The sequence below is a fragment of the Bombus bifarius genome, unplaced genomic scaffold (assembly GCF_011952205.1).
Source record: "Bombus bifarius isolate JDL3187 unplaced genomic scaffold, Bbif_JDL3187 scf7180000007973, whole genome shotgun sequence".
Taxonomy (NCBI): Eukaryota; Metazoa; Arthropoda; class Insecta; order Hymenoptera; family Apidae; genus Bombus; species Bombus bifarius.
Window position 1 is genome coordinate 954,816 of NW_022884359.1, and position 24,114 is coordinate 978,929.

A 24,114-nucleotide genomic window follows, 5' to 3' on the forward strand; every position below is an offset into this window, starting at 1 on the left:
GAAAGTTACAAAATCAAATCTTGTTATGAATATATTTTTTTATTTCTAAACTTTACAAGGAGTAAAGGCATTTAAATTGTTACACTTACCAACAGTAGGCAACGACTACTTTTAGTTACTAAAAATAAAAAAATAAAAATTTCTGAATAATTTCATAGGAAATAGCTTAATTTTGAAATTTAAAAAATTATTTCACAATGATAAAAAAGATTTAAAAAATTATACATATATCATATATCTACATCTATCTGGAATTTGTTTGGCGCTTTCGTCGTTAAATGTTATGAGGTTATGTAAGTTCCAACCGACTGAAATTTACGTGTATTCGAAATTCGAATAAGGAAATTTTCTGTTGGTAAATTGTGTGAATATTTTCATATTAAGAGCATACTTGAAAGAAAGGAAGTGAAGAAGTACTAAAATTCTAAAATGCCACTTCCAGCTGCATTAGCTGCACGGCTTGCTAAAAGAGGGCTTATTACTGGATCAGAAAAACACGGTATAATAATTTTATTCATTTGTGCATAAAACACAGTATAACCAACAATATCATTTTATATCGAATTGATAATTTAATTAATAATAGTTCTTTATTTTACTACTTTATGCTTCATAAATACTATAAAGATCAAATTATTAATGTGTAATTCAGAATGAACATAACCTTAGTGTTTTCATACATAATCAAATTTAAAAAATGCTGAGGATACAACATCATGTATAAATCAAATAATATTTTTAGAATCTACAAAAAAAGAATCAAGAAAAAAAATCCATGAAGAAGTAATAGCTGAAGATTATGATAGTACAAAAGATGATATTAACCAAATTGACATATCACAAAAATTTATGGTAAATATTATATCAAAAACTATTATAAAATATTAAATACAGTAACGATAAATAATAATGCAAATATCCATAATATAAAAATATTAAATAATAAACGTTTTATTTTAGGGATATAGTGGTTGTCCCAATAAGTATAATATTTATCATGAATGTACAAAAAAGTGCAAAGAGTTATGGGGTCTTGGACATGTACAACCTTCTGACAAATACTTGAAAAAGCAATTAAAATTAATACAGAAGTACCCCTTACCAGAAACCTGGAAAGCTGTTTATGACCCTGGATCGTTAGTATCAATTTTTTCTACTTATAATTTCTAGGGAAAATATGTTTATATCAAATTTCATATAATTATTTAATTCATCAATAGTGGCCAACATTATTATTGGGACTGGTCATCTGATTTGGTATCTTGGTTACCACCGGGCCACCCAAAATGTCAAATATCTCAACCAGCTTCTCAGTTAAGAGAAGAATTACATCTAAAAGCAGCAGATCAGGATGACAATATGTCTAGTGATGACAGTGGTAGTGAACAAGAGCCAATGGAAGTTAGTAATCAGTTTCTTCAATTTAATAAAAATGTAATGTCCAGTATATTTTAGCACTATCACAAATAATTGTTTAATTATCTAGATGGATGAACCAGACACAAAGAAAGATAAAAAATTAGAGACTAGATCAAGACACAAACCAGGAGATAGTAAAAGAAATCAAAGATTAGAAAAATCTGAGAGCAAAGAGAAGAAAGACAGAACTTTAGATCCTATGGATCCAGCATCTTATAGTGATATTCCACGGTAAATTTCATTTTATTTATTAATTTATATTAATAAAGTAATTATGATAAAATTAATTTTCATATATAGACAACAACACGTTCAAATTATTTGATTTTTATAGGGGAAAATGGTCTGATGGTTTAGCACGACACAATGAAGCTAAAACAGGAGCAGACACAACTGCTTCAGGACCACTTTATCAAATGAGGCCATATCCTAGTCCAGGCGCGGTTTTGCGATCAAATAGAGCTAACAAAACAGATTCAGAATCGTCTAACAAACCTAAAGTATCGTGTCCTGAAAAACCAGAATAAATTTCTCTTTTGTACTATTTAGTCTATTATGCAATTTATTATACATGTCTAATGTAAATATAGTGTAACTTACGGAATTTGTCAGTAATCTTATTATTATATTATCTCTATGTATAAATGACTAATTAAATAAAAAATATTAACTATGATTTAAAGATTATTATTATTGTTATTGAACGTATAGTGTTGTATCTCATTGTAAAAACTTTTTAAAAAGTACGTTTTAGAGAACTGTTTCTTTGGACGTGCAGATCTCTACTTAAGATAATCCCAAATTTAATTTGAAAGCCAATAACAGACAAAGTAATATGTACGAAAAAAAATGATTGACGTTCATTTAACGTATAATTTACGATGTCAATAATTTACACATTTCTTAAACAGAAAAAATGATCACTTGTTTTTGAGTCATTTTAATGCTACATTTTTCAAGCTAGTTTTGATCTAATCTTTATCATTTGTAACATGCATCTATCTAGTTTCAATTTTACGTCAGTTATTTTTTTCAAATATTGAACCTTTCTGTAAATGCGTAGTTAGTTAAATATTACATAAGTATTGTAATCGCAAAATTGGAGTTTTAAAATACTTATCGAAAATAGTAACATTATCACAAATAAATAATCGCACAGTAAAATATCGACAGTAGTATACATGTATCAACAATATTCGAATAGTGAAACGAAAAATTTGCATATTTGATGAAATTCAATCGTGACAATCGCTACAGTTTCATGTATCATCACTTTTAGTTTTGTGTGATATTCTGGTGCTTTCAATTAGAAAAGCTTGATTTACGCGAATGGAATATGTTTTGATTAACATTGTTACAATTTTTAAATTGTTATGCCACAGTAATTTTTCTTTTAATTTTCAAGACTTTTAGTTATGGAAAATGTAATCAAATTTGAGATAATTCAAATTCTTTGTAGAAATAATAGCGTTGTACAAGAAATCAAGAAAAAAAATGTATTAAAAGTCAATAGTTTTAATTATCAAATTAAATTCGCTATGATTCCAATTTTCATAATATTTTTAAAATTAAGCTTCGAATTATAATTATAATATTAGAAATATATAATTATATAAATATAATATTATAAATATATTAAAAAATTCAGGAAGAAAATGCATTACTGGCTCTGAGCAAACCCAGACCGCGACGGCCATGCGAGTGTTAACCTTGTTCTTGGCCTACTTTGTCAGTAACGATGCAGGGGAGCAAGCTCGATATTTCCAAGGGATGATACGCGAATTATAGAACGAATTCTCTCCACAAAACGTTTTACCACGTTGCTCTCCATTATATTCTATTAACGCTTCTCTTTAAATTCCAAAACATATAACGTACAAGATTAAATAATGAAACGTCCCGTAACGTAAAAAGAAAGATGCAAACACCGTGCGTAAATATCGAAATAGTGCAGTTAGTTTGTGTGACGTAAGATAAAAAAAACAGTGCAAAAGAAGTTTATGAATTGCAAGAAGTGCTGTAAAATAAATTTATTAAAAAATACATTCAACCCTGATTTCCCTACATGTGCGATGTTTTACACACGATGAATACGATTACTTGAAAAAATTTCATTCGTATACATTTAAGGTGCGTATAAATCAATGTTATTATCTTCTATTTAATATTAAATAATTATGACATTTTCCATACGATGTAGATTATGTTTTAATAGTTGTATTATTTTTCATTAAAATTTGAAATACTCATAAAAGTATTTGATATTATGGTCATGCTTAGAAGTATATGAGGTTAAGTTATAAGCACATGACAAATTGTGAATTTTCCCGCCGATTTTAAACTGTCATGATTACAATACTCATCTGAATATTATTTAATTGATTCCAATTAATTGGTTGATGATTTCTATTTAATTGATTATTTCAAGTGTGAGTAATGGTAGAAAATATATAATGTTATACAACGAATTAAAATCGATTTAGTAGTAATCTTGTTTTATTGTTAATTATCTAGCACGTTAAAGAACAAATTTGTTAGAAATTATGTATATTCAATATTAAAAACCTTTATTTATTTTATTATTATTAATTCTTACAAATAATGAAAATATTTGTGTAATTTTCTGGTATGAGTTAGATTTACAAAAAGTTAAATGAAAGTTACTGGAAACAAATTTAGCATTTGGTGAAGGTTAAAGAGATTTTCTATTTCATTTAAATAATTTCTATAATGTATAATTTATTAAAAAATTCTATAAATTATTTTAAAAAGAACTACTCCAGGAATTTTTTAATTTTAGGACAAGTTAATTTTTATAAATTAGGACTAATGAAACTAGGTAGTTGTTAGCAAAATGCATTGAATCATATGAAATTGTTTTGATTAAGTAATATGATGTTTTAAAGTAATCTTAACTGTATCGTTAAAGTTTTATTTGAAGAAAAGGATATTTTATATCCTGAATGAATCTAATAAATTGTGTGTGTTATAATATCATAATTAACATTGTTATCAACATACATTTACATTTAAATGATTTCTTAATTTTTTTCAGATAAATCTAATTTAATTGTATCAGTTAAGTATCTACTGCTAGCTACTAATCATAATCACTACTTTTGAACTGCAAGTTTGTTTTACTAAGCTTCAAATATACATTGATATTGTTGATGCAGTTCTATGTAGATATGATAGACAAAACCAAAAGTTGTCGTATGGTGAGTATAATACAATACTTTTAACATACAATGCATTATATCTCTATAACATTACCTCAACAATATTACTCATTTTTATAGCCAAAATATCATTTCAGAAAATGTACTTATTGCCTTTTCTCTTACCATTAATTACCTAATGATTCATAGCTTTATTATTGATATAAATATCAAATAATGAATATTAAAATGCAATGAATTGAATTGGGTTAAACAAAATTGTATAGGTATATATTATTTGTAGAATTATTTTATCATATAATAAAATTTTAAGAGTATATAATTTATTTGTTTATAATGAGTGAAATAAATGAACTTCAATTGCCACGAAAATATGTTGCATTATGTGTAATTCAGGTTTTGTATTGAAAGTACATATTCAAAGAGAAATTTAAGATTTCTTTTTCTTATCTATATCATTTATCTTATCTCTATTGCATGCAAGTTTTATTGGTTTCCTTTAAGTCAAACTTGTTTTATTAACTACTCTATATTTTCCTAAGGAAAAAACGCAAAAATATTATATTATTCATTGTTATATATAATTTCTATTTGTATTATTTATAATTACTAATGATTTAATTTATAGCAGTGTAATATTTGAAATTCCTGTAAAGAATAATTATTTTAAATACAAGACTCAGAAATGTGTAATAAGTTTATTATGTGTTAGTTTATTATTATTTTTCTTGTTCTGTACTTAGTTTTGTTTGATATTTTTTTTTTTAGTTAGTGTATTGCTTAATATTAAGGTGAATGCATATACGTATCAAGATGGCAATGGGAAGTATTATTTGTGGAGCCAACACTCCTAAAATGAAGAGAAAAAAGGCAAAGGTATCTCATGTTTTCGTTTACTCTACTTTATTTAAGAAAAGATATTTTAGTCAAACATCACATTTTACTTTACCATTTAATACTGTAAATATTACATATTTTGTAAATATATATATGTGTATATCATTTTGTAATGATAAATGAATAATTCAAATATATTTTAGGTAACTGAACGCAGTTGGATAGAGGCAACTTTTCAAAAAAGAGAATGCTCAAAATTTATTCCAAGTGCTGACGATGAACACAAGTATGTAATGTTCATTATTTTTTTATTTTTTACTTAGATATTCTTACAGAATACATTTGCATATCCCACATTATGATCAATGAGTGTTTATAACGTTAAAAACGTGCAAAAATATTTATTAAAAATTATTTTAACTTTAAACATATTTTTATGGAATACATCAAATAAATTTTTTTTCAATATATATCATTCTTGACATCATCATCATGCATTTATTGAACTTCTATGTTTATTTATTTACTTATTCTTTTGTTAAACATACTTATTGAGCATTGATAAATGGCTATATATACATATTTTGAATACATATTTCTTTAAAAGGACAATATTTTTGCAGAGGCAATATAAACAGCATAATTACATTAACAATGATGATTGTATGCTATAATTATTAATTTTAACGTTATATTATAAAATATTGCTTTTCAATGTCGATTTTTAAATATGCCTTCCATTTTTATGATCCTTACAATTATTAGTATTTTTTTACAATTGTTTATGTACATACATTATTTATATACATTTACAAATATTTATTATAAAAAACTTATTTCTGAATTTTCTAGGTCACTACTAACATAATTGTTTATGTTCATTTTCCTTTCATTTACTTTTTTTTCTTTCATTCCATTTATAGGTTTATGCAAGTAAAGGGAGATAAGAATGCAGAGTATGATGTGATCACCACTTCCAGGTGAGAGTTCATTGTGGGTTTTGTCAAGATTGAGAACTTTGTGTTCTTTATGAAAAAAAGAAAAAAAGAAGGATAGGTGACTTAACAAAGATATTTAATATTGCTTCTGCAAATATATATCAAAATTATATTCCAAAATAGTATTATATGCATTTCCCTAATATGTAAGCTAAATAATATTTCTCCTTTAAAGAGAAAATAATAATTTATATACTATTTTCCACATCTTTGAGTAGTCATTAATAAAGTACTGTTACATTACATGCATTCTATACAGTTCTCAGCAATAATGGTTTGTACTAAAAGAGCTGTTAGACTCTAAGTTTTCGTAGCATACATAAAATCTGCACCAAAATTGCATTATATAATCATTGAATTGCTTCTTTTTGAGAAACCTCACTGATAAAATTTTATTTTAAATTTTCTTTTTGTTTACTGCTTTTCATAAAACATCTCATTTTCTCTTAGAGTTCATATCCATTACATCATGCAGCCAAGTAATCAAATCGTATATTTATACAAATATTATTATGGTAATATTATAATTCATAGTATTTGGACAATAATTACATTAAGGAAACCTGTTATGAAAATAATCGTCATAAAATCTATTGTCTGTAAAATCAGTATTGTCAGTAGCTAATAGTTATTCTGATACCATGTACATTTATAAGTTTCCTTAATGAGCAAACTATGTTGGTGAGATATAGAAATATATTTTGTACAGTCATAAGCGATCCTTTTATATTGACAAAAAAAAAAAAAAAAACGATTAGTTGTAAAATGGTACAATTATATGCAATAGTTTTCTATAGCATTCTGCTTTATATTATGAAGAAAATTATCACATGCTTCTATTCTATTTAAAGAGTATTTGTACCCAGTTACATCTAGCCTCTTCCTCTCAGTAAAAATATTAATAAATGTTTGATTATTATAGATGTTGTTGTGGATATTCTTATACTCATCACTGCAGAGCTGGTATAGATGTTCAAAGTTACACTCCTAGTAATACCAAAGAAGAAGATCGAGAACAATGGTCTCCTGGAAAAAATACACGTCCATTTCCTACTGATGCATATGGTACCATTGAATTTCAAGGTGGACCTCATCCAACTAAAGCTCAAGTAAATAAATGAAAAATATGTACATATTAAAATATAATATATTTCTTTTTTTATATTAATATTGAATTTTAAGTATGTGAGACTTGCTTATGACACAAGGCCAGAACCAATAGTACAATTGTTGTGTCGAGAATGGAATCTGGGATTACCTAAGTTACTAATAACTGTGCATGGTGGTCGATCTAATTTCGAACTGCAGCCAACTTTGAAAAAAGTTCTAAGGAAAGGTTTGCTGAAGGCTGCAAAGACAACCGGTGCATGGATATTCACAGGTGGAACTAATACAGGTAGATTGAAATAAATGTAATTAGGCTAATTATCTTTATTGGAATAACTGTATAAATTCTATTATAAATGGAGACCAAAAATAACAGTTACGTCTAAAGTTTTTGAAAAATGTCATTGAAAAGAAGATTTAAATAGAAGGCAGTAATCATTAAATCTTACAGAAATTTTAAAATTCTTTCATTTACAGTGATTATTCATAACTAAAATCATCTAAACTAAGCTATTGGGTTGGCAACTAAGTGATTGTAGATTTTATCAATACCACCTAATGACAAATCCGCAATCACTTAGTTGTCAAACCAATATTAATTTTTAGACTGCAACTTTTTAAATTTTGATTCTAGCTATTATGATCCCTGATTATAAACATTACATTTCAATTTCGTAGGTGTAACAAGACAAGTAGGAGATGCCCTGCTATTAGAACGATCTCAAAGACAAGGTCGGGTTGTAAGTATTGGCATAGCACCATGGGGAATTTTAGACAAAAGTCATGAACTTGTAGGCCGTGGAGGTGAAGTACCTTATGAATGTCTTTCCTCTCCGTGGTAAGATATAATTTCTATGGTTAATGTACTATTTGTTATAAATATCTATTTTCATACTTATTACAACTGTTTAGGTCTAAATATGCAGTTTTAAACAATCGTCATGCATATTTTTTATTGGTGGATAACGGTACCGGTGGTCGATATGGTGCAGAAATTGTGCTGCGTAGAAGATTGGAAAAATATATTTCTAATCTAAAATTACAGCCATGTAAGTATCGACATTTAGATGTATATCGTTTAAATAATCTTTGTAACATGAAATGAAAAATTTATTGCAGACACACACAGCAGTATTCCTGTTGTGGCATTGGTAATTGAAGGAGGAACAAATACGATTCGATCAGTTTTAGAGTATGTTACAGACGTTCCTCCTGTTCCTGTAGTAGTTTGCGATGGATCAGGTCGTGCAGCTGATCTCATCGCTTTTATGCATAAGTAAGAACGTCATGACCAACTAGCTATACATATTTCTTAATATAATTATATTTTGACAATGATAGTAAATAAAAAATTTAGATACGCGTCTGAAGGAGATGGAGAGAATGGAGAGAATGAGGGACCATTAGAAAGTATGAGAGGACATCTTTTAGATACTATCAAACGCACTTTCAAAGTATCCTCTGAACAGGCATCACAACTGTACTCTGAACTTTTGCAATGTACCCGTAAGAAACATTTGGTTGGTACACTAGTCATTTTATATAGATAAATTATTCATATAAATGAATGGGTTAATTATTTGTGCATTATATAATCATTAAAATTAAATTTCTACAGATAACAGTATTTAGAATAAGTCAAGAGCGGCCACAGGAACTTGACCAAACGATTCTGACAGCTCTGTTCAAGTCCAAGCAATTATCCCCTGCTGAGCAGCTATCATTATCTTTAATTTGGAATAGAGTGGACATAGCACGTTGTGAAATATTTGTGTATGGTCAAAATTGGCCATCAGGTGCTCTAGAACAGGCAATGATGCAAGCTTTGCAACACGATCGAATTGACTTCGTGAAACTTCTCTTAGAAAATGGAGTCTCTATGCGTAAATTCTTGTCTATACCTCGCCTTGAGGAATTGTACAATACCGTAAGTTCTTTGCTTTTATTATATAACATATCTCAGGATCTATCAGCCAAATTCTGTGTATGTGTGTGTATCAATATTTTCTATAAGTATAATCAAGCAAAAGATGTTAAAGTTAAGCTTTAAATGACCTACATTTATATTTTAATATAGCATTTATATAAAATTTTTTCCTTGGCTATAACTATAGAATACAATGACAAAGTTTGGCTGTTTCATAGGACATCCTGCATTTAAAATTATTACATAATGAGCATGCTCTTTTTATTTATATCGATTATCTAGAAAGAAGGCCCTTCGAACACACTGGGCTACATTCTCCGCGACGTTCGACCAAATATTCCACGGGGTTACATGTACACACTGCACGATATCGGCCTCGTAATAAATAAATTAATGGGTGGCGCGTATCGGTCGCAGTACACACGCAGAAGATTCCGTATGATCTATACCAAAGTGATGAAGAGATCTGGGGCACATCCTCAACATATGCATCGAAATAGCTGCGTCCTGGGTAGCACTAGTCGCTACTATTCGGGATCTGGTAGTAAACAAGATAGCTTAACAATGAGTTTGCTCGCTGAAACTTTACCAGCTAATCGAGACACGCCACTTTTTGATTATCCTTTCAATGAGTTGCTTATATGGGCTGTGTTAACTAAACGACAGCAAATGGCACTATTAATGTGGCAACACGGGGAAGAAGCTTTAGCAAAAGCACTCGTTGCTCTTAAATTGTATAAAGCTATGGCGCACGAAGCTGCTGAGGATGATCTTGAAACGGAAGTTTATGACGAATTGCGGAGTTATGGAAAAGAATTTGAAAATATTGGTACTAATAATATAATATATTTGCAATACAATATTTATCATAATATTTTCTTTTTTTATTATTTTTGTACAATATAATTTTTTGTATAGCTTTGGAATTGTTAGATTATTGTTATCGTCAAGATGACGATCAAACGAAACAGCTATTAACTTCTGAACTTCAAAATTGGTCTGGTCAAACATGTCTTTCATTGGCTGTCACGGCTAATCATCGACCACTTTTAGCACACCCTTGTAGCCAAATTATTTTAGCTGATTTATGGATGGGAGGTCTTCGTACGAGAAAGAATACGAATTTAAAGGTGATTGAATTGGATGTAATAATGTAAAGAATATATTTTTCATATTTTATAATATTGTTTTAATTTATTGTTAGGTTGTACTTGGGTTAGTTTGTCCATTTTATATAATGTGTTTGGAATTTAAAAGTCGCGAGGAATTGCAGCTGATGCCACAAACTCAGGAAGAACATTTGATCTCTCTCGAAGATGAGAAAGAAGATAGTGATTCAGAGCATGGTATACCAACAGGTCCAGATGTTGAGGTAATAAATGTTCTTTTTTAATAATATTTTGATATAAAAGTATTAACTAATTATGTAATAGTTATTGGCAGCTAAAAAAGACTAAGGTTTATGAAAATTTAGTGTTGATTAATTTTTATGGTCATTATGAACCTATTTTATGAATAAAATAAATTATTATAAAAATGTAGAATATTTGGTAATAATTAATACAGCTTATCATTGCATTTATAAGAGTTCATCATTACACATTTCACGCTGCAATTATTATTTCTGAACATAGTGGCAATCACTGCTTTATTATTTTGGATAACGTTTTCAAATTTCGTCCATTCATTATACAAGTTATCGAAAGTATTGTCATTTGTAAATAACAAATTTTCACGATAATAAATTCAATGCAAAATGTAGTCACTTTTAATAATTATTTAGAACATAGTTTATTTTCGAGATAACTTTCAGTAACACAGTTGGTACATGTGGTTGCTGGCTTTGAACAGTTATTTGAACCATTATATAGAAGCGTATACGCATATGTCTATTTACGTTATATATAATGAAAAAAGAAACGTTTTACAACTCTTTTATATTTGTATTAAATCTATATTTAAATATTTCACACAAAGCATAAAATACTATTAACAGATCATAATTATATTTAAACTGTGCCTTTTATATTCTTAATTCTTATTTCTCTGTACATGTAGGCAGATAAGATGTATGAAATATAATTATAGTATATAATTTTATTTCATTTATTATTGAGATATGTATACTTAAGTATATATTGTTTGGAAAGGTATTGTATGTCTAGTAATTGCTCAGTATTGTATGGTATAGTGTATCGATCGCTATTAGAGGTATTGAAATGTTTTTGTGACTCATAGACTATGTGGGTATGCGTATGAATTGTTTTTTAGAAACGTCAGCGCAGGAGCCTGAGCGTACGCAACAAATCCAGCAGCCAACAAGGCGCTAAGGTATATCTATAATGACCTGAAATGCAATGATTCTATGACCAATAAGTTTACACTTTCCGGTGCACTTTTCAACTATCTTTCTTATGTTATTAGTTATCATCAAGGAAAACTTCTATTTATTCAGTATCGGAATCCGTACCGGTGAGGATGATAACTAACGCTTCTATTCTAAAGCAAATCGTGTTGTACTGTTATAAATACTTAACAAAAAAATCGTCCATATTGATGTCGAATATAAAAACAATACCGCTAAAATATCGGTATAGTTTTCATAAAAAATTAACAATAATAACACAAGCTACTTGATATATGTTTATATATGTATGTCAGCTTTAGATTTCTAAAATGTGTCATCACGACATACCGATGTTTTTCATTTAGCGGTTAAAAAATCTCTAACCATTACCAGTCGTATGTTTTTGATAATTTATTCTTACTAATTTATTGTTTAATGTACCAAAATACAACCTTGTATTTCAAACATTCTATTTATGAAGTTATTTCTAATTGAGTCATGGAGAAACAAAAATATTGTTTGGTGATGTAACTACTTTAAATTTTCACTTCCCTCGTGTTACCCACATGCACTAACAATTTATGTTCTATACAACCATAATTTTTAACACTATTTGCACTCTATTCTATCGTTCTTTATCTTCTATTGTAGCTATTAAATAAGTTCACTCTTTTTTACACCTTTCTTATTTATTTTTATTTTTATTTTCTCTATTTATTAAAATATTTTTGTACTGGATTAGTTCTTTATTACAATACTTGCTATGAATCTCTATATTGAAATACAATACCGCAAGTAATTACTCCCTTTCACAAAATATATTACAAGTTCACCATGCTTGTACGCTTGAAATGTACATTTCATTCATAATTCCACATGATCATATAGTTTAATTATATAATAGTAAATAATTACGTATTTGTACAGAAATGAATGTATGTCATCTATATACTCCTACCTTTCATAATATTCTAGAATGCCAGAAAGAACTTTTTCGTTTAGTATGTGCTTTTTACATGCTATGTACCATTCTATCCAATTGATTTCTTTGATTATTTTGTTAGCAACATCCAGACTGTAAATGGTTTCTGAGAATGATCAAGAATTAATAAAGACAACAGATTCTTATCTATGTGTTAATGTCCTGTACAATCTATCTTAATGCTTGTATACATTGTTCTGAAATTCTGGTTTCTTCATGTAGGCTTTAATCAGCAACGAACACACTACTGTCATCAAGGAGACAATTGTACAAGAGAATGGTAAAGTACTGACAGATAACGATGATGGAATTCATCGTACATATGGTATAAACTCTGACTACTATGACATCAAGAACAGCAGGCCATTGAGATTGAGGAAAAAATTGTATGAATTTTATACAGCTCCCATCACAAAATTTTGGGCTAATGCTGTAAGTTTTATACATGAAATAATTAAGTTTCTAATATATTACATGCTAAACTTATTCTTTTTATTTTATAGATAGCATACATTATTTTCTTGGTTCTCTTCTCATACTCCATTCTCATACATATGGATGATCGTCCATCATTAGCAGAGATTTATGCCATTGCATATATTTGTACATTAGGATGTGAAAAAGTACGAGAAATAGCAACATCCGAACCAGCTACTCTTTCACATAAATTTAGTGTTTGGGCATGGAATATGTGGAATCCTTGTGATGCAGCTGCTATTATTTTTTTTCAAATTGGTTTAGCTTTACGCTTAAGACACTCAACTCTCGATATTGGTCGTGTCATCTATTGCGTTGATTCCATTTATTGGTACTTAAGGATATTGAACATTCTTGGTGTAAATAAGTACTTTGGTATGTCACGCAAGTTAAATGGAAAGTTAGCAAAAATATGAAGTATGAATGCATAGATAATAAATAAATTTTATATTATTGTTCTTAGGTCCTTTAGTTACAATGATGGGAAAAATGGTAAAAAATATGACATACTTTGTGGTACTTTTAATAGTGGTATTAATGAGTTTTGGAGTCACTCGACAGGCAATTTTGAACCCTAATGCCGAACCGAAATTGAGGATTATTCGTGATGTATGTACTTTCTACAAATATTTACTTTCTATTTCAGTTTATTATTATTACATATTAGTTTGTTATTATTATTTCATATTCTATATTCTATTCTATTCTGTTCTATAAAGAATATATATTTTTATTTTATAGATTTTTATGGAACCATATTTTATGTTATATGGAGAGGTGTATGCCGACAACATAGATCCAGATTGCGGAGACGAACCAGGAATGATTCCATGTTTACCAGGCCGGTGGATCACACCTACTGTAATGTCCATTTATCTTTTAATTGCAAACATATTGTTAATAAATCTTTTGATTGCCGTATTCAATAATATTTTCAATGAAGTAAACGCGGTGGCGCACCAAGTTTGGATGTTCCAACGTTTTACTGTTGTTATGGAGTATGAACAGAAACCTGTTTTACCTCCTCCGCTCATTGTAGTTTGTCATATATATCTGGTGGTGAAATATTTGCTGCGATATGTAACACAAGGGAAAGCAAACACTGGTGAAACCTACGACAATGGACTGAAGTTGTTCTTAGAGGCAGACGACATGGAGCGCCTCTACGATTTTGAAGAGGATTGCGTTGAAGGATACTTCCGCGAGCAAGAGTTGAAACTGCAAATGTCTACAGAGGAACGTGTTAAAATTACCACAGAAAGGGTGGAGAATATGCATTCGAAGATCGAAGACATTGACAAGAAAGAAAATACTCAAAATGCATCTCTTCAAGTAATTATACTGTACCATTAATGTTTTACTGATATTAATAAATTTACTGTCAGATATTATAATAGAACTTTCGATATTATTATAGGCAGTGGAGTTTCGTATGCGCAAATTGGAAGAATTAAATGAACAGATTTTGGCACACCTAGGAGTTATCCACCGATTCATGGCTATTCACATGCCCAACATGGAGGGCTTATCTAGTTTTGATATAGACGGTCGCCAGCGTAGGGTATCAGAACGCTCAGAAGTTCTGTCAGAAACAGATTCTCATACTCAACTACCAGCCATTGCGATTAAACGTAAGAGATTGGTCCGATCGATGACTGATGGCACTTTCCTTAACCTAGGCCCATCAATAGATGATGATGTGCTGAAACATTCAGAAACTGCTATATCCCGTGAGAACCTCAGTAGGAACGAGTCTTCTATAAGTGGAGATGGACACACTGTTCAAGATGACATAAAGACAATCACAAGCCAGGAAACTGAAGCGAGCAAAGTAGATGGTGAAGGAGAGATCCTAAAGAAGGATTCGCATTCTGACAGCAGAGAGCTAAGCAGAGAGCCAAGCAGAGAACCAAGTGGAGAGCCAAGTAGCAAAGAAACAAGTACGGAACCAAGTAGACAAACGAGTAGAGAATTAAGTAGGGAAACAAGCAGAGAAGCTACAAGCAAAGAACCGAGCAGAGAAGCCAGCAGCGAAGCGCCAGCTTCGGAACCTATTCCTAGGCAAGATTCTACAGAACGACCTATTAGACAAAATAGTAGAACACGTTCAGAGTCAGATGATGTAACGATTTTTCCACCATCGAACATATCAAGAGGAGTAACGTGGGCTGAGCCACGTGTTGCAGTCATTCCATCGTCTTCAACAAGTAGTACGCAGAGGTCTATCCTATTAGCCATGCATGCCGAATATACAAGCATAACGGATGAGCTGGAGAGCTACTGTGGCCTTCTAAGTCCACCTCGAACACCGCCAATTTCTCCACCACCTTCGAGAGCTAGAAACTTATCAGAAATGTCTAACCCTGAGATGGCTTGGCAAATTGAGAATGAACATCTTCGTGATGCTGAAGAGTGCGATTACCAACAGATGGAAGATTTAATACAGAGGAGGTACATCGCAGATGACGAGGAGCCTTTGCATACTGATGAAGCTACCTTCTTCATATCGAACGAACACAGGCATCAACTTCGAAGAGCTTCTGCCATCGATGAAGAGTCTCGAAGGCCTCCACCTACAATTTGCGTGACCAGGGAGATCGAACAAACGCTTTCAAGGCCACCGATCCGGGACTCAGAAAGCTCAGATCCTAACGACAAGAATCTGAGTACGGTACCTGCTCCAGCATCAGAGACCATGTGCTAAATATCAGTGCACTCGCCTCGAGGTAAACTAACCTCAATATATTTTATGAATCATTTAGGAATTGAGGTAATTTATCCTCGATACACTTTCCAAATTGATCTGACTCAATGAGACAATGCAAGTCAAGGTTACTGTGAAATATGTATTTTCAGTTGGTATTATTTTTCTAACTGTTTTTACATTGAGATATAGAGAATCAAATGAAACAGTATTTTTAAACAAAGAATGTTTTAAAATTGTATACTAGATATTTTATCGTAGCAAATAATTATAACTAAATGGAATGCATTTTTCTAATTGTTTACTTATAGTGCAATGTATTGTTGAGCTCAGATCTGAAGATCTTTTCTTATAATATTTTAGCTGCAATTTTTGTAATTTTTTTCGCGTAATTTCTTTTCATAGTTTAATCATTTTTAGCCGTAAAGTACTTAGTATATTATATATACATAATAAATATGCACATGAATATGTACATATAAATATTGAAGTTTTTAGCTCGTATTTATGCTTGCTCATATTAAAATTAATTCGAGTATTCAAGTGCTACATATTAGAACTAGCAATTTTTAATCTACTTTAATCCATTTGCTTTTTAAGTAATCATTAAATATATTATATACAATTTTTTGATCATTTATTCGTACAACACATTTGTATGCTCGAAATGCTAAGAAATCCACGTATTTGATATATATGTTTATGGTAATTTATTTAACAATCAATTTTATAAGGCTTTCAATGCTAATAAACAATAGAAATTACGATTTATATGTACATTTAATCTAAATAGTTGTTGACATGTTTCTTGCAAATATACAACTAGCAAAATTTAATCAATTACTATAATTAAATTATTCAACAGTTAATGCTGAATTAACTTTTTTTTGGAATAATATTTTTGATTTTGTAGAAAGTGCTAAATGCATATATGCAGTTGCTACTGTTAATAATATTAATTACGATATTTATGTGCATAATAATTTAAGACATACTTAACGTCAGAATATATACAGTAATTGAATCAATTTATCATAACACACGGCAGTTACTTCGAGTATTCGAAAAAGATAATTCCTTCAGATAATTAGTGTACTTTAATAACGACGATTTAGGTACTTGAACTTCTTTAATATTAATAATAATTGAAATATTCAAACTAGATAATTAAATAATCATGTAGTTTGAATATTTAGATGTCAGAATATTTTTTAAATATTAACTTTCAAATACGACACACGTTCGTAATTGTACTATTCGTTGTACACTTCTTTGAATATTCCAATTGCAATAGTATTAACATTTATAACCCTCGAACAACGGATGACTGGGTCACATATATTTTTTTTAGTGTCTATTTGTGGCATTATTATACACACATTTTTATATTAATATGAGCATTTATAATTATATTTTTGTTTTTTAATTTTGTTCGAAGCTGTAAAATCATAAAAGTATCAAAAGGTGATGAAAATTATACCTTTTTTCCATAACAAAAAATTATGGTTATTGCATATAAAACTATTAAAATTAAATTAGGATCCTGTTGCACAATAATTTACCAGTTACTGATATTAGTGAATTGACAAGTTACAACAATTTCTCAACAAATAGAGCGATCAAATAGTTTTTAATTTATGTAAAAAAATTGTCTAATTCTATATTAGGGAATTTATTGATATTAGTAAATTGTAACTTGTAAAACTTCACTAATAATATCAGTTGGATTGTGCAAGAAGTACCTGATAATGAAAATTAGAAAATCAAATCTTGTCATTGAAAATACGTTTCTTCGTTTCGTTGATGAGTCTTAGATGCTACAATCATAGTTGGTTGAGGGTTAAAATTCATTAAATTAATTTCTTCTTGACGTATAAAACGGTTCAATATATATATACGTGCCTACTTCAATGGGACTTCTAACGACTTTTTTAAACAAGAATATGTTCCGTGGAAGGTTGCGTTGCCGCCATTTCTGTAAATCAGGTATAATGTACTATACAAATGTTATTCAAGTTCCTTCCATTTTCTATGTCATGTATTTTTCAATTTTTTATGCGCACATACACACAATTCGTTTGTTATCGCATATTATAGTAATACGAAAGGAGTCGTTATCGAAAACATTAATCTCCTCCCGTCCTTTATCTTAGTCGATGCAATTAATTTCGATTTCTTCGGTTTTCTCGTTCTCCCGAAAGAATTCTACTTCTAAGTAAATACGAGAAACCCGTATACACGATGTTCTGAAAAAAGTGTCGTATAAAATACTTACTAGACTGAGGATGCTTATGTGATTTTAGATTTTTGTAAACATAACTAAAGAAAGTGGAATATAAATAGAAATTTGTTTCATGTACTAAATATTATAATAAATACTCTACTTTGTACATTTTATGCGTTCTATAGATTTTGCATTTTTACATTTCTAAAAAATGCATAAGTATCCGGAGTCTAATAATTACAAATTACCAAAATAACGTAGAAGAGCGAAATAGAATTTTCATTAAAGAACGAAAGAATTTTCGAGTGAAGAATATTATATTTTTATTTTTAATACCATGAAGATATAAAAAAAGTATCTGATGAACTTATGCATAACTATGCAGTGACCTTTGAACAATTTAATGTCTAGAAAAGATTAAAGTTGAAGATCGATATATTTGTAACTAATTATTTATAAACCATGTTTGTAATTTATACGACCAATCGATCAAAAATCATTGCGCGTGGACTTGTTTCATGCAGTACCATTGGCAACGAATATATAAAGTGACCTTGAGAAATTAAATCAAATAGATTTCTTCTTTTACATTTCATGGTATTCTGAGATAAAAGTGTATTATTCTATTTGGACAACGTAAGAGAAAAAGTGATAAAAAATAATTATTTTAGACGACACTTATTTTGATACACTCTGTATATACACGTAAATATTATACATATGTCGACATAACGAAATCAAACGTTATTTTAACAATGATAAACTGTAAAAAAATCAATAATGCAGTTTCACCTAGTTTTCACAATTAATCTTTTTTTTTTTCTTTTTTTCTTTAAGAGAAAACATTTTGCATTTTTTTACTAACATTACTTTAGAATATCATTAGTATCGACGAGAATATCGTTAGAATAAAGAATGAAAGAAAAGAATTATCTGTTGTAAATATATTGGGAGAGAAAAAAATTCGATGCCAATTTGTGTTCAGGGATTCAGTGAAAAAATTAGGTGAAACTCGATTATCGAAATTTTCGAAGTACATACATACACACATGTATAGTGGTGCTGATACATTATTTAATGAACACCAGAATCAACATTTTTCAAGGTCGTGTTTGCAAGACCAGAATGTACAACTAGAACATACACCGAAAGGGATCGAAAACCGGCGTGTGCTTAATCAAATATTAGATACTTACAATTAGTATAAAAATAAATCCTATACAGTACTGCCTTATAACGAGTTAGTTGAAATTAAATCTGGCCAGTTAGCAAAGGAGAGTTTATTCCAGGAATTTTATTCTTTGGCTAAGAGAAATGGATAGAATGATATAATAACATTCAATATTTAGATTGATTTCAGAGTTTGTAGATAGTTTATATAAAAGTGATAACGACAGTCAGTTACCAAGACGTACCACTTTGACCGGTTAAAATGGCAGTACTGTAAGTTACAGATCTATAGAAAAAACTGTACTGGCTTTAGATGCGATTTCGTTTCGATAAACCACTATCCGAGATATTATTTCGGATCCGATAACGAGATCGACTTTTAATGTAAATAATTTCCCCAAAATTTCCCCAATCACATGTAAATGTGTAATATTCAGCTTTATTATCTTTTAGACACGTGCGAATTGCGAAACTAAAGCAAGTCGAATCGTTTAACTGTAGTGCTTAACAAAAATATTACAGTTACATTTAGCCTATTATTGTGGAGGTGTTTTTTCCTTAATTACCGTACTACGAGAAATGATCTTTTCGTAAAAACAAAGTTTGTTCGTATGGAGCTCTGTTGCTCCGTTCTCGAGAAAATCGAGGTTGAATATTCGTTAAGTACGCGTGCACTTAACTAGCCCCAATCTCCTTAGTTTATCAGATCTAGCTAACTACCGCTACTTTTATTTATGTCTATAAATAGTATTAGTCGAGGTCTGATATAATTATAAACAATGTAATTAGTATCTTTGACTAATCTATTGACTTTTAATTGTTTACGAATTTCTAGAAGCGTCGCACTTCGTGCCGCATATAGATTCTTGCTCGGCGTATTAAAGAAGCGTGAACCGATGATAATGTGTTAATTATTTTACGCTATATGAAAATATTTTACATATAAATTATTTTCACTGCAGAAGAGGAAACTCTAAGGTTCGGTATAGATGAACGGTTTGCGAGAACGTCAGCGGCGCGACACTCTGTTGCTGCGTTTTAGAATAGCATAGATTTATATGAAGTAGTTTACACGGGGACGCAAAACGTGGCGGCAAATTAACGCAAAAATCGGACGCATAAACGTAGTAGGAAATTACCACGGCGGTTACGCTATCGCAAATCGCTCGTCTGCCTAAATGGAATGTTATGCGGCTCGTACTGATCTATATACGTTCACAATTTTCGCATAGCTGCGTATGATAAATGTACTATAAACGCGAGATGTTATGAAATGATTCGCACGTGTCTATCATCATTACTGCCGAAAAGTTTTTATGAATTTTTTGAATGTACATTTAGGGCCTTATCACGCACTACCTGCTGCGTCGAACACAAAATTTACGGACCATTTAAAACCAAGAAAAAGAAACAACAAAAGTAAAAAAAAAGTAATATGAATAAACAAAGCGAACCATATCACGCGGATAATTACGTTCCTAAGAACGAAAGCCAATCCGTGTTAGTATGTACGGTATGCAGATGATAAGCGAAAATTCGTTTGATATTTATCATCTAACGTAAAAGTAACAAAAAAAAAGACATAAACGATAAACAAACGAATATGCCTAATTGTATAAAAATTGTGTATAGTTCGTAAACATTTTAAGATGAGAACAGAGCGAGAGTACGAGGCAAATTTAAGACTGTATCACAAGGAAATAGTATGTTTACTTATTTTATTCTAGAATCAGTAAATAGACGAGCGTGCGATGAATTGTTAATACAAATCCGACATAAGTAGCGATGCAATGTCTGTATTCAGAAATGTTAGATGTATTGTTAAATTTGAGGTATTTTTTGGAAAAATATGATCTTTGATTGAAAAATCGAATTTAACGATACGATCACACTAACTAATTTTAATTAAAAGTAATAGATATGTATCTATTTATACCTCGAATTCATGTTACTTTTATTATACTGGTAGAACGATGGAGCTTAACCTTAGAATTAAAAGATTAACCTCCATAAAAACTATCTATTTCCGCATAATAATAACATTTTTCGTTATTGATAGTATTATTATTGTTGTATATGTTAAATTATTGATTCAGACAAGAATTAACCAATTGAGTTTTTCGACATTGCCCAAAGAATCAAAGTGACATCCGCGAAAAGGAAAGATTTGTGAAATAAAACGAGAAGGTGCTATCGTGTAAATCGAGCCTTACGTAATTGGAATTAAGCAACGAACACGCTTGCGATTTATCGTCGATAAACGTATTGTATAGTATTTCCATAAGAAGCTTCGTTACAGGTATAATCATTCGATAAATACCGAATCGCTCAAAAAATGCTTTCGAAGACATCTCTTCCCTTCCATTCTATCTTCCGTAGTAGACTATTTCAAGCTAACATTAGTTCTGCTATCAAATTGTTTCTCGACAGCTTTTAAGATTTTATCAATAAGAAATCGATACGATCAATGAATCGAATAGCGGAAGAAATAAAGTGAGGTTAGGTTGGTGCTTTGTTAATTATGCAGTTTAAAGTTTCTAAACTGCATAATTTATACAGTCATTATCTAAATATCTTAAACACGAAGTTCATTTTGTTTTGCTCCCCATTTAAGGCGGGATGTTCTAGGTGTGCTTAATGCGCGCATCTGCGCCAAGAGCAGTCAAATTCGAATCACATGATAAATCAGATACTGCGAAAACAAAAGCATACTTTTTCATTGTAAAGGTACAAACGTGCCCGACGGATGCCGGCTGCGATATCGCAGCGAGATAGCGTTGCTTGTGTGACTTGGGTTTAAGACTGCTTTTGACACAGGACATGTACGTACATTGGACGCACAAAGGAATTCTCGCCTTTAAGCGGTGCTGTGTGTTAATACAAAAAACGCGTCCGTGGCAGTCCGTGTACAAATAAAAAGTTTAGTGTCGGTTCCCAGGAACAAAATGACAAAAATGACGCGTTTAACGCGTTAATGGAAGACCTGAAATGAGTTGTAATTTTGAATAGTACAAAATTAACGAAAGTAAATGTAAGTTTGTGACGAGTGTGAAAAAAGTAAAAGTTGAATGGCTTTTCCTTACGCACCGTTATCGAATAAATTTTGGACACCTCGCTATATTTCCTTTAATTAATAATTTATCCAGCATCTAAATCGCCGTGCTTTAGATTGTGATATCCATTAGGTTTTACCTGTAAGTTCATATGGTACAAAATCAAGTTTGCTCAACATATCTTATGCATCATACGTAGGACATGTGCAAGTTGACTTGTGCTTTAAATCAATTTTTTTCCTTTCATGCTAGAGATAAAATAAAGAATACATGGAAGCATGGAAATTATTTTAATCTTATTTGTTTCATTTCCTTTAACATCCTAAATTCGATTTGTAGTTTGATGAAAATTTTAATAAAGCTGCTTTTGTATTTTTATTTCATGTTATGAAAATACAAATTGCTCACACATGTCCGTCAAAATTACGTGATTAACGCAGAAAGCACATTATATCATGTTCGTAAGTAAATGCGTGATATTTCATTGTCACAGTATATATTATTCTTTTGTGCACTACTCGAAACAATTACAAATCATTCAATAAACTCATTATGTCGTTGAAACATACGCATGCTCAAAATCTCTTTAACTGGTTAACCCATATAAGCAAAAAAATCAAAATATTAGTCAAAATATCCTATCGAGAAAGTGATCAATAAGTAGAATATATGTAGTATATTATTAATCAACGAAAGAATATATATACATACACATTTATTGTAAAATATAAAAGATATAACTATATGTATGTAATCAATATATACTTATTTTTTCTTGGATGCATTATATGTACCTTTATGAAATTTGAATGCAATAATTTCCTTATTTACATAGTTCTAACCTTACGTAATTGTTTTGAGTAGTGTGTCTATTTCATTAAAAAGAAGAATAAGTCTCACCGCCTATAAAAGGATTAACATGTTTCGTGCACGAACACAAAACTCGAAAATGAGATTTGAAAAATGGAAAAACGTTTGATGTAAAGAATATAATATTTTTAGGATAGTTGATATATCGTTCAACAATGTTCCTCCGCTTCGTTACCTTTGTACGATATTAATGATAACGATTTCGTATAAATATGTACAGACAAAGACGATTAAAGGTAATGAACACGCAAAATAAAATACCACACAGAGACAGACGATCGGAAATGCCCTACTGCGTTTTATGTTCAATCGAGAACTGTATCATTTTGTGTTTTTAATCCTTGAGAGAGGCAAATGAATGGATTATTAGAATGTTGTGTGAAGCGAAACAATAATCAGACAATAAAAAACAATCACCTGTGAAGGGAAACGTCGCGTTACAAATTTGAAGATTTTGCTCATCTTCATTGATCTGAATCAAAAAAATAAAAAACAAAAAGAAACCTTCAAACTTCTTGCGTCTGCTTGCGATATGTCGTCCCTTTGAAGTTATCTTTTTAATTCGGTCAATGTTCATAAAGACGGATACTCACCGGCGAACACTACACGACACTGTTAATCACTTGTAATTACAAAATTATAAATGATTCAAACTATATCATATTTGATCTTATTTTAATTAGACAAATGTTATGAATAAGGCGTGAATTTGTTAAGTCGTTGCTCTAGTTCTTATTTACAGCTAAAAGTTTTATTTAGACTTTATATTTCATGTAGTTTTATATAATCGTATAGAGTTAGAATTTAAGAGAACTGAATA

General features: G+C 30.1%; 2 protein-coding genes across 10 annotated transcripts; both read left to right on the forward strand.

Annotated features, from left to right (window-relative positions):
• The first annotated feature begins 272 nt into the window (after positions 1-272).
• On the forward strand, positions 273-2,079 carry LOC117216700 (polyglutamine-binding protein 1). Its single transcript, XM_033463633.1, has 6 exons — positions 273-499; positions 743-852; positions 961-1,136; positions 1,221-1,401; positions 1,487-1,650; positions 1,754-2,079. The coding sequence occupies exons 1-6, from the start codon at positions 430-432 to the stop codon at positions 1,944-1,946; spliced, it is 894 nt and encodes a 297-aa protein (XP_033319524.1). The 5' UTR covers positions 273-429; the 3' UTR covers positions 1,947-2,079.
• Positions 2,080-3,136: 1,057 nt separating this feature from the next.
• LOC117215692 (transient receptor potential cation channel trpm) lies at positions 3,137-18,975 on the forward strand. Of its 9 annotated transcripts, XM_033462097.1 has the most exons (22): positions 3,137-3,549; positions 4,475-4,637; positions 5,367-5,474; positions 5,639-5,721; positions 6,359-6,415; positions 7,356-7,542; positions 7,616-7,829; positions 8,219-8,378; positions 8,453-8,589; positions 8,660-8,816; positions 8,898-9,060; positions 9,159-9,467; positions 9,750-10,296; positions 10,386-10,597; positions 10,672-10,839; positions 11,739-11,798; positions 11,892-11,939; positions 13,019-13,228; positions 13,300-13,648; positions 13,737-13,882; positions 14,015-14,605; positions 14,691-18,975. In XM_033462097.1, exons 3-22 carry the CDS (start codon positions 5,394-5,396, stop codon positions 15,975-15,977), a joined length of 5,166 nt encoding a protein of 1,721 aa, XP_033317988.1. In that variant the 5' UTR covers positions 3,137-3,549; positions 4,475-4,637; positions 5,367-5,393; the 3' UTR covers positions 15,978-18,975. The 9 variants fall into 9 exon arrangements, with proteins under 9 accessions (XP_033317988.1, XP_033318011.1, XP_033317994.1 ...); XM_033462120.1 differs by lacking the exon at positions 6,359-6,415; XM_033462103.1 differs by lacking the exon at positions 5,367-5,474.
• The last annotated feature ends 5,139 nt before the right edge of the window (positions 18,976-24,114 follow it).